Raw genomic sequence first — 10,096 nt, forward strand, 5'->3', positions numbered from 1 at the left:
AAAAAACAAGCAAGTTTACATTTTTGGTGCTTTGTTTTCAAACTGCTACCAGTGTTTTTAAACCACTGATCATAACAAAGGGCTTTCAGAATCTAAGTATCAAAGGTACTAGCATTTAGAGTTTATTAGACACATACAATTACATTCATTGAAGTTATGAGTGAGCTACAAAATGGAAAATTAATAACTCACATTGATAAAAACCTCAAACACATCTCAATAAATTCAAGCTTTTTAGCTTAACATCTACGTCTTTTATCAATTTTTGAAATGCAGAAGGACCCATTAAACACGGAATAAAATTCAAAGGTCTATACTAATTGCAGATAACTTTTATAGTCCATGGCATGATTTACATTATCACCTTCCACAACGCTTACATGACTTCACAGTTATAAGCTATTAACAACAAAGCAGAACACTTCTTCAAATTAAGGTACCTTTTGCTGTACGTAGCAAAGACTGCCTTCCTGCACCAAGCAAAGAAGTGACTCTTGAAATACTGGGTGGAATTTCTTTATCCAACATAGGACCGATGCGCTGGCAGATTTGCAACAGGTGATCAGGAGCCACATGCTTATTGGACAAGACCTGGTTGGAGAGTTAAGTCTTAATAACAACATTGCTTACAGTGGTACTGAAACATTTAATTGCTTAGGGATAGTCTAAAGTGTAAATCACATTGAAAACTACAAAGCACAGTAAGATAAATGAAAGGCTACAGTAAATAGTCTATAGTTTCAAACTCACTCCAATCAAAATGTGTATGCAAATGACACAGAAAGCCAAAGAATTTTGAAAAAGAAAACGTTACAAGTCTACTTCAAGACTTATAGAAGCCGGGCATGGTGGTGCACGCCTTTAGTCCCAGCACTTGCAAGGCAGAGGCAGAGGCAGGTGGATCTCTGTGAGTTCAAGGCCAGCTTGGTCTACATAGTGAGTTCCAGGACAGCTGGGGCTACAAGGAGACCCTGTCTCAAAAAGACCGCCCCCCCCCAAAAAAAAGAGAGAAATGTCTTTGATCCCACATAAGGTTTCAGAATCAGAGATCCTTCTGTCTCTGCCACCCCTGTGCTGAGGTTAAGAGCATGGGCCACCATCCATATGGTAAACACTGATTTTTGACAAAGGTGCAAATGCGATTAAGTAGGAAAAAAAGACAGTGATTCCAACAAACATTGCTGGAAAGACTAGACAAGCCATTTACCAAAAATAATTGATTTTTCATTTACATTATTTTTTAATTTACTGTGTGCTTTGTGGGCACAGGTATACCCGAGTCATCTTGTCAGCCCCCCAAACTATCCAATTTTAAATACTTTCTAGCATCAACAAAAATTATCTCAACAGAGATCATATGCAATTTAAAAGTGAAAACCTATTTGAACTTTATAAAGGGAGGCTATGATCTAGATACACTGTACACACTGTATGAAGTTATCAAAGAAAAATTACAAAAACATACTTCATCTTTATGGTCTGAGGTCAAATATTTCTAATCTGACACCAAAAGCACCACCTACAGAACAAGCTGATAAAACTGGACTCCATCAAACCACTTTTTCCTCAAAAGGCACTGCAACAAAAAATCAAAAGATAAACTGAGAGAAACATTGCAAAGCACCTATCTGATAAAACTTGCATCCAGGGACTGGAGAGATGGCTCAGCGGTTAAGAACACTGGCTGTTGTTGCAGAAGACCCAGGTTTGAATCCCAGCACCCACATGGCAGCTAACGACTGTCCATAATTCCAGTCCTAGGGAATCCGACAGCCTCTTCTGACCTCCGTGGGCAATGAACGACACGGGTACACTTATCTATATGCAGGCAATACACGCATACACCATACACATAAAATAAAAATAACGCCAGGCGTGGTGGCACATGCCTTTAATCCCAGCACTTGGGAGGCAGAGGCAGGCGGATCTTTGTGAGTTCGAGGCCAGGCTGGTCTACATAGTGAGTTCCAGGACAGCAGGGCTACAGGGAGACCCTGTCTCAAAAAGACAAAAAAAAATAAAAATAAAAAAAAACAATAATAATAATATTGCATCCAGACTTATAGATGAGGAAAATTTCAAAGGTCAGGGTTTTCAGCCATAGTCAAATACCACCATATTCACACCGTATCTGAAACCAAAAACAATCCCACCTTTCGGTTGAGCAGATTTGAAGAGCCATCAGCAGAGGCAGTGCAGATGGCAGGTGAGCAGGTGAGGACACGAACAGTACAAGCTGTGAGAGCCTGACCCAAACCCCAGCCAGCCACAGCCACCACCAACCAGAACAGCTGCCATCAGACTAACCCGATCAAACCTGGCAAATGGATGCTAGCCAGACATGGCAGCACACACCTGCAACCCCAGCACTTGGGCAGTGCAGTCATAAGTTCAATGCCAGTCTTAGCTACAAAGTAAGTTCAAGGCCAGTTTGAACTGCATGAAACCCCCATCTCAAAGAAGCAAAACCAAAACAAGAACTCTGATAGGCCTATAAAGAACTACAGCTTTTGAAAACAGTTCAGCTGCTTCTTAAAATACGTAGTAGCCACCCTGCTCCCAGGTCCTGAATAGCATTTACAAGTGCATACTCATAAAAACATTCCTACATGAATGTTCTTAGGAGATTCCTTTTATTTTTATTATTTTTATTTTATGTATATGCATGTATTGCCTGCATGTAGATAAGTGTACCCGTGTCATGCAATGGCCACTGAGGTCAGAAGAGGCTGTCAGATCCCCTGGGACTGGAATTATGGACAGGAGTCAGCTGCCACGTGGGTGCTGGGATTCGAACCTGGGTCTTCTGCAAGAACAACCAGTATTCTTAACCACTGAATCATCTCTCCAGCCCCAGGAGATTCTTTTCAATGAAGATAAAACCCAAATGTCTACCAACAGTGAGTGAATAAACATACTACACAAAGTTTAGCAAAAGCAAGCAGTAAGCTAAGCGCAGCGGCTCACACCTATAGTCACAGCACTACCAACGTTACATGTGGGACTGTCTCAAAAAAAAAAAAAAAGGGAAAAGGGAAAGGACGGCCACACATGCACACATGGGCAGACTTAGACTCAGTGGGTCATGGGCCTTTTTCTTTTTTTGAAAAAAAAAAAAAAAGCAAACTTTTTCAGCAACATAACCTAGCAGCCAACACCAAGATGAAGATCCATTAAGACCCTGACTGGCAAGACCCATCACCGTCAAGGGACACCATCAAGAATGTGGAGGCCAAGATCCAAGAAAGGAAAGCATCCCCACCTGAACATGAGCAGCTGGCATTTGCTAGCAATCGCCACGTTCTGTCCGACTACAACCAACAGAAAGTGGCTGGCCTGGCCCTGGTGCTGTGCCTGCAGTTTAAGGGGGCCAAATCAACACCCTGCACGCCCAGGTCAAGTAAAGTTGAGGGCAGCTCTTGACCCCAAGACCCTAACAAAGTGCCCCTTCCTGTTGACTAGAGCAGTCAAAGACCAAGGTGGGAAGAGGGGTGTTGGAGAACTCCCGGGAGTTAGGGGTCAATATGGTCACTATATACATATGTGAAACTCTCAAAGAACCAAAACATTCTTAGTATTAGTAACATACGACATGGATGAATCATGCTCAGAGAAGCCAGAGGTAGTACCTAGCATACAGTACACTTATTCTGGAAACTGGTGTTTACTGCTGAGAGTACAGCAGGAGAGCATGGAGGAAGCAAGGGACAGACATCACTGCTGGTGATGTCAACTTTTTTATTTTAAGTGTATGGTGTTGTGCCTGCATGTATGTAAGTGCACCCGTGTAGTGCAGTGTTCACAGAGGGCAGAAGGTGTCAGACACCCTGAAACTAGAGATAGTTGTTAGTCACCATGTGTGCTAACACTGACCTTGGTTCTCTGCGAGAGCAGCCAGTGCTCTTAAGCACTGAGCCATCTCTCTAGTCCCTGAAACCCATTGGGTTTTTTTGTTTTGTTTTTTTTTTTTTGGTCTTTTTGAGATTGAACTCAGCGATCCCTGTGCCTCTGCCTCCCGAGACTGGGACCAAAGGCCTGGGCCGCGACACCAGGCTCCAGATGCCAATTTTTATCAAATTGAGTATTTAAGTAGATTTACTTGTCTATTAATTATACCTTAATAAAGCACAGAGACAATAGTCTTGGAGGAGTTACAGGTTTGTAACTTCCGGTTAGAGATTGTATAGGGTTGGTTGGTTTTGAAGGTTGAGCAGTGTTTCTTGTCTTATGGTTCTGGGGCTGTAACCTGGTGCTTCATGACAGGCAAGCACTCTACCACACTCCATCATCAGCCCTACACAACCCTTTTTCTGCTTCTGAGACAAAGTCTTGCTACATATGGAAACCAGGTTGGCCTCAACTCAAAGTCCTCCTGCCTCAGCTTCCTGAGTGATGGGACTGCAGGCATGTCCACCATGTCCACATTTGCTAAGGTGCTATTTTGTACATAGCTAATAAAGTCCTCCAATTAAGCAGTTGAAGAAAAGGTAAGAATTGTTCCCATTCATCCCATAGGCACTCACTACCACAAAGTACTCTAGCTGGTTTTCAAGTGAAGGCCACATCTGAGAGAGATTTTAATATTAGGTTGGTGCAAAAGTAATGGCAGACTTTGCATTGTTGAAGTTTATTGTATGATACTGGAATACATCATTTTAATGGCACTTCATGCTTTGTGTTTTTTGCTGATGACTTATTACTGTTTTATATTTGTTTTACACATGGAAATGTTTGTTAGACAAAAACCAAATTCATGCAATTTTCTTATCTGAGTTAAAATGGGTCAAAATGCAAAGATAACTCAACATCAAGGCATCTGGCCTAAGAACTAAAGGAATCCGGCACAGTGCAGTATTGGTTCAAGAAGTTTTACAGAGGAGGTGGAAGCTTTGAGGATGGGGAGCAATGTTACAACCATCAGTCACTAAAGCCACTTCTCTTACAACTACACAAGTTGCCAGAACACAATGTGCACTATGCAATGGCCATTCTGCAACTAAAGCAAGTTGGAAAAAATTTAAAAAGAATTTTAAAAAATTAAAAAATCAGGGCTGGAGAGATGGCTCAGCAGTTAAGAGCACTGGCTGCTCTTGCAGAGGACCTGGGTTCCATTCCCAGCACCCACATGGCAGCTAACTGTTCCTAACTCCAGTTCCAGGGTATCCAACATTCTCTTCTGGTCTCCATAGGCACTGCACACACAGGTACACTTAGATACAGGCAAAACACTCATACACACAAAATGATTTTTTTTTTTTTTTTTTTTTTTGGTCTTTTTGAGACAGGGTCTTCCTATAGTCCCAGCTGGCCTGGAAATCTCTATCTAGACTAGGCTGCCCTTGAACTCAGAGATCCAACTGCCTCTGCCACCCGAGTGCTGGGATTAAAGAAATGCACCACCATGCTTGGCTTAAAAATTCATTTTTTAAAAAGAAAATGACTGACCTGGTAAGAAATCAGTGTGTTACATATTATTATAATCAAGAATATAAACTGGGGGCCAGTGAAATGGCTGTGGGTAAAGGCCTTAGTGCTAAGTCTGACAATTCCCAGAACCCACCACGGGAGGAAAATCAAGTCTCAAAAGTCACCCTCTGATCTCGTGTTGCCACAGCACACACATGCCTTCAAGGGTGGGGACACAGACACACGGACACACACACACACACACACACACACACACACACACACGGACACGGACACGGACACACAGAGAGAGGATACACATAATGGAAAAATATTCCAGCAACTCAGGAATGGCTATACACAACTTCCTTAAAAGCAACCCAATGGGGAGCAGTAACAGATGCAGGACTCTATTAATCACTAACAGGTAGCTGATCTTCATTCCATTTGTCTGTTTAAAATTTCATTCACAGAAAATCCTAAAAACATCTCAAATAGAAACCAAAGTAAATACAGGAAACTAGAAAGTCCCAATCTTGTAATGATATAGAGGGGATAATTACTTTATACATGCTTAGGACACTTCTACATACTAAAGAAAAAAAGGAGACTTTGGAGATCTGTAAGTTAGACATTCTTTAAAAAAAAAAAAAAAGCCAGGTATGGCTTTTAGAGCCATCACTTGGGTGCAGAAGGGAGGAGGATCTCTGGAGAAGCCAACTGGGACTGCAGGAAAATCCTGTCTCAAAAAAATAAGAAAATAATGCTCTAAGGACAGCAAGAGGGCTTAATGGCTCGCCTCAGGAGCATGACAGTCGAAGTTCCATCCCCAAGATCCACATGGTGGAAAGAGAACCAGCTCTTCAAGGCTGTCCTCTGACCTCCCCTCATGTCCCCGTCCACCCACAGTAATAAACATTTTAAGTGCTCTATTCTAAGTGGCTTATCTCAACACTGGAGCGGAAAGCTGAAGAAAACAGTGACAGGTGATGTCATAAGCTGCTCAGTCACGACAGGAAAGCAGCTTGTTTCTCTCTGAACTCTGGCACGGAAAAGTAGCATCAGTAATGGTAGCCCTCCATTTGTTCCATGTGATTTCTTTCCTGCAGCATGACTGCCCAGTCAGCATTTTGTGGCTTTCAAAAAGCCACAGGTAGAAATGTGGCTCAGAAGAACAGCCCTGCCTGGGGCTCTAACTCCGCCGTAGAACCCTTCCTAGGGGTAGTGGCTCACAATCTGCCCAGCTCTGGGATACTTCCGGAGAGGGTGTGAATCAGTGATAGAAGCCTGCCAAAGAGGTTCCAATTCAGGGGCTGAGCTTTTGCCTAGCACTAGAAGCCCAGCAGCTGCCTCCCCACCAAAGCCTTAAAGTACCAAACATTAGAAAACAAATTTGATCCATTATACGCCTTTTAGAACTCTCCTGAAAATATTCACTCTGGTGTTCACTTTAAAAGTTTTTATGACATCTATTAATTTGTGTGTACACCATGCACATATATGCAAGAGCTGGAGAGTAGAAGTCAGAGGCCAACTTGGGGGTCTGGGTCCCTGCAATTGAACTCATATATCAGAGCTGACAACAAGTGTTTTCACTTGCTGAGCCACCCCATCTGCCCCATGTATCTGCTTTTAAAAAATAACTCTGAAATGGCAAATTAGACAACAAAAATAAAAGTGTTCCACTCACCAGTCTCTAGGCTTTGAAAGCTAATGCTTGGCTGAGCAGTGTGGTTGTGGGCAGGCCCTTACAGCACTTGCCTAGCACTAGTGGGTGCTCTGGGTTAGGTTCAGGGTCCAGCACTGAAGACCAGGTGACTGTTCATACTGAACAATGAAACATGGCAAATCCCCTGGCTGGCTCTATTTTGCAATTACTGTAAAAACAGTCCAACACCATCTGCTTACAGGTCTTGGCACCATGGTGACAGGGACACCAAGCCTGGTGGCACACTCCTGTAATCCCAGCCCAGCACTGAGGGTGAAGCAGAATTGCAAAGTCAAGGCCACTCTGGCCTGTACATCCATCCAGGTTTCTTTTCAGTTGGCCGTATTCAACATGCTGAAACGGGGACTGGAAAATAAAGAACTCTGTCCTTATTTCAAAGACTGTCAAATTATTTTCCTGGAATTTTTTTTTATTCCACCTAGGATAAGCAAATCCGTTATTGCTGTTAACTGTGGATAAAGCCAAATTATACTTCACAAGCACAACTAAGCAAGTGTGTAGAGTATAAAGAAAAACCAAGAGAGGAGGGGGGCTGGAGAGATGACTGAGCAGTTAGAGCACTGGCTGCTCTTGCAGAGGGCCCAGGTTCAAATCCCAGCACCCACATGCTGGCTAACAACCATCTGCAACTCCAGTTCCAGCAGATCTGAAACCCTCTTCTGACCTCCCTAGGTATTGCAGGACACAGATGCACTCACATACGTGCAAGCACTACACTCACACATATAAAATGAAATTAATAGTTGTTAGGGTTCCAAACAGCAGCAGCTTCCCCCCCTCCCCAACAGGGACCTACAGACCTTGGAGCCCGAAAAAGGGAACTTAGCTGATAAGCACCTTGACCTTTGAAGTCAAGGGAAACAAACCCTACTGAGAAGCAGCCTGCCTTTCCTCTGACCTCCAAAGATAGGATAAGCAGATTCTACCTGATAACCAGAGATTTTAGAAGATGTTTTTCTCTCATCTTAAGAGGGAAAAAGTAAACACTTCCACACCCTAATCCTACCTGCTTCCCCCTCCCTGATTTCTCCCCCAAACAACCCCCCCTTCCCCACCCCAAAGGCCCCATATGTAAAAAGTCCCAGCTCATAGCCCCCGTGGGCTGACATCTTTCCCTTCCCCAAGGGAAAGGTGCCCCGTGCGAAATAAAGCTGTATCCCGCTGAGAATTCCATCTGTGCCTCGGTGCCTCCTCCATCGCACGTTCACCCTAAATAAACTGTAAAAAGTCAAGCTAGGGGCTGGAGAGATGGCTCAGCGGGAAAGAACACTGAATGTTCTTGTAGACGACCTGGGTTCAGATCCCAGCAGCCACATGGCAGCTAACAACTGTCCGTAACTCCAGTTCTAAGGGATCCGACGCCCTCTTCTGACCTCCGCGGGCACTGCACGACACGGGTGCACTTCCATACAATACACACATACATATAAAATATTTAAAAAAAAAAAAAAAAAAAGGAAAAGTCAAGCTAAAGCCTGCTCTGCTACGCAGGTGTTGAACCAATACCGGTCCGCTCCGGGCGGCCACGGCACCGGTAACACACCTTTACGCTGCGGCAGCGCTTCATGAGGCCGCTATGGAAAATGGGGGAGGAAAAAATGCCAATCCAGGACCTTCGTCCACCTTGGAGCCAGAGACCATTCCCGGGAACAAGTGGTCTGGAGACCTGGGCGGGGCAGGACGAGCGGGGACCAATGAGAGCGCGCGTTACAAGACACCACAAGGGCCGCGGCGGTGAGAGCGCCGCGTTGAGTGGCCGGCGGCTGCACCTGGAGCCACCACCACCCGCCCCGCCCCCCCCGCCCGCGAGCCCAGACCGCCGCCACCGCCCGCGCCGCTCCCAGGACGGTTTCCAGAAGAAATAAAGCCCCCGGCCGCCGCGGCTGCCCCGGCCGCCTAGGCCCCGCGGACAACCGGCGCGCGGAGGACGCGGACGGACGCTGCTCACCAATTCCTCGTAGCTCCTACTGTGCTCGTTGCCCTCCCAGTCCAGCCTCTTCGGCAACAGCTGGAAAGACAGACAGAAAGGGCCCGCGTGACCACCGCTCCCGGGCGGCCGGGCGGGCCCCGCGAGGACGGGACGGGACGGGGACGGGGACGGGGACGGCGGCACCGACCTGGTACTGCTCCAGCTCCTGCACCAGCACCTGCGGCAGAGACGCGCGTCAACACCCGCCCCGCGGCGGCGCCCACACCCGCCCCCCGCGCCCCGCACTCACCTGCGCCGCTCGGCGGCACGGGCCGGCCGAGAGGTAGCGGGCGATGAGGAAGTAGAGCTCTGCGGGAGGAAACGGGGGCGGTCAGCACCGGGCGGGTGGCGGGGACGGGTGGGGGGCGGCGCGCGTCTTACCCGACTCGATAAGCGGCACCGGACGGCGGGCGGGCGAGGGCTCGGCCATGGCGAGACGCGGGGCGGGAGCGGGTCAGCGGAGCGTGTAGGCCGCGCCGAGGCCTGACCAGACTGGCGTCCCCTCTCCTTAGGCGCGCGCCGCCGCCATGCCGTGCGCGCCGCCCGCGCCGACGCGTCCGCGGACGGAAGTAGCGCCGCGCGAAGGGGGAGGGGCGAAGTAGTCCGTCTGCCGGAGGTGGGGGGCGGGCGGGGCCCGGAGAGGAGTCCGGGCCCGGGAGGAGGTCCTCGCCGCACAGCCCCGGCGTCGGCCGCGGGAGGTGCAGGGCGGAGCGTGCCCGCTGGGCCTGCGTCGGGGCGGGGGCGCGGGAAGGGGCGGGGCGCGGGGGCCGAATCCCTGCGCGCGGTGAGGCGGCCGCCTGCCATTGTGCAGCGGCTGCGGCAGGGATGCCTGGGCCGGAGGGGCGGGGCCCGCGCTGACGGTCACCTGGACCCAGGCCTGTGCCTAGTGTGAAGGCGAGGCCTGCCTGACGGCGAGGCCTGAGGGACGTCGAGGCCCGTGGGACGTCGATGCCTGCGCGGGACCCAGAGGACTCGGGGACGTAGAGGCCTGA

At 47.9% G+C, this 10,096-nt stretch overlaps 1 protein-coding gene across 4 annotated transcripts in view; it reads right to left on the reverse strand.

Moving 5' to 3' along the window:
• Brwd1 (bromodomain and WD repeat domain containing 1) overlaps positions 1 to 9,679 on the reverse strand; it is a 100,794-nt gene extending 91,115 nt beyond the window's left edge. For all 4 annotated transcript variants that reach the window (XM_008826912.3, XM_029560530.1, XM_017796558.2 and 1 more), the window contains exons 1-5: positions 9,486 to 9,679; positions 9,355 to 9,413; positions 9,253 to 9,282; positions 9,084 to 9,143; positions 441 to 591 (exon numbers count right to left, since the gene is read on the reverse strand). In XM_008826912.3, the coding sequence (XP_008825134.2) occupies positions 441 to 591; positions 9,084 to 9,143; positions 9,253 to 9,282; positions 9,355 to 9,413; positions 9,486 to 9,534 (349 nt within the window). In that variant the 5' untranslated portion in view covers positions 9,535 to 9,679. The remainder of the gene's footprint in view (positions 1 to 440; positions 592 to 9,083; positions 9,144 to 9,252; positions 9,283 to 9,354; positions 9,414 to 9,485) is intronic.
• Positions 9,680 to 10,096: the final 417 nt, after the last annotated feature.

Source organism: Nannospalax galili, unplaced genomic scaffold, assembly GCF_000622305.1.
Source record: "Nannospalax galili isolate Female #2095 unplaced genomic scaffold, S.galili_v1.0 scaffold192, whole genome shotgun sequence".
NCBI lineage: Eukaryota > Metazoa > Chordata > Mammalia > Rodentia > Spalacidae > Nannospalax > Nannospalax galili.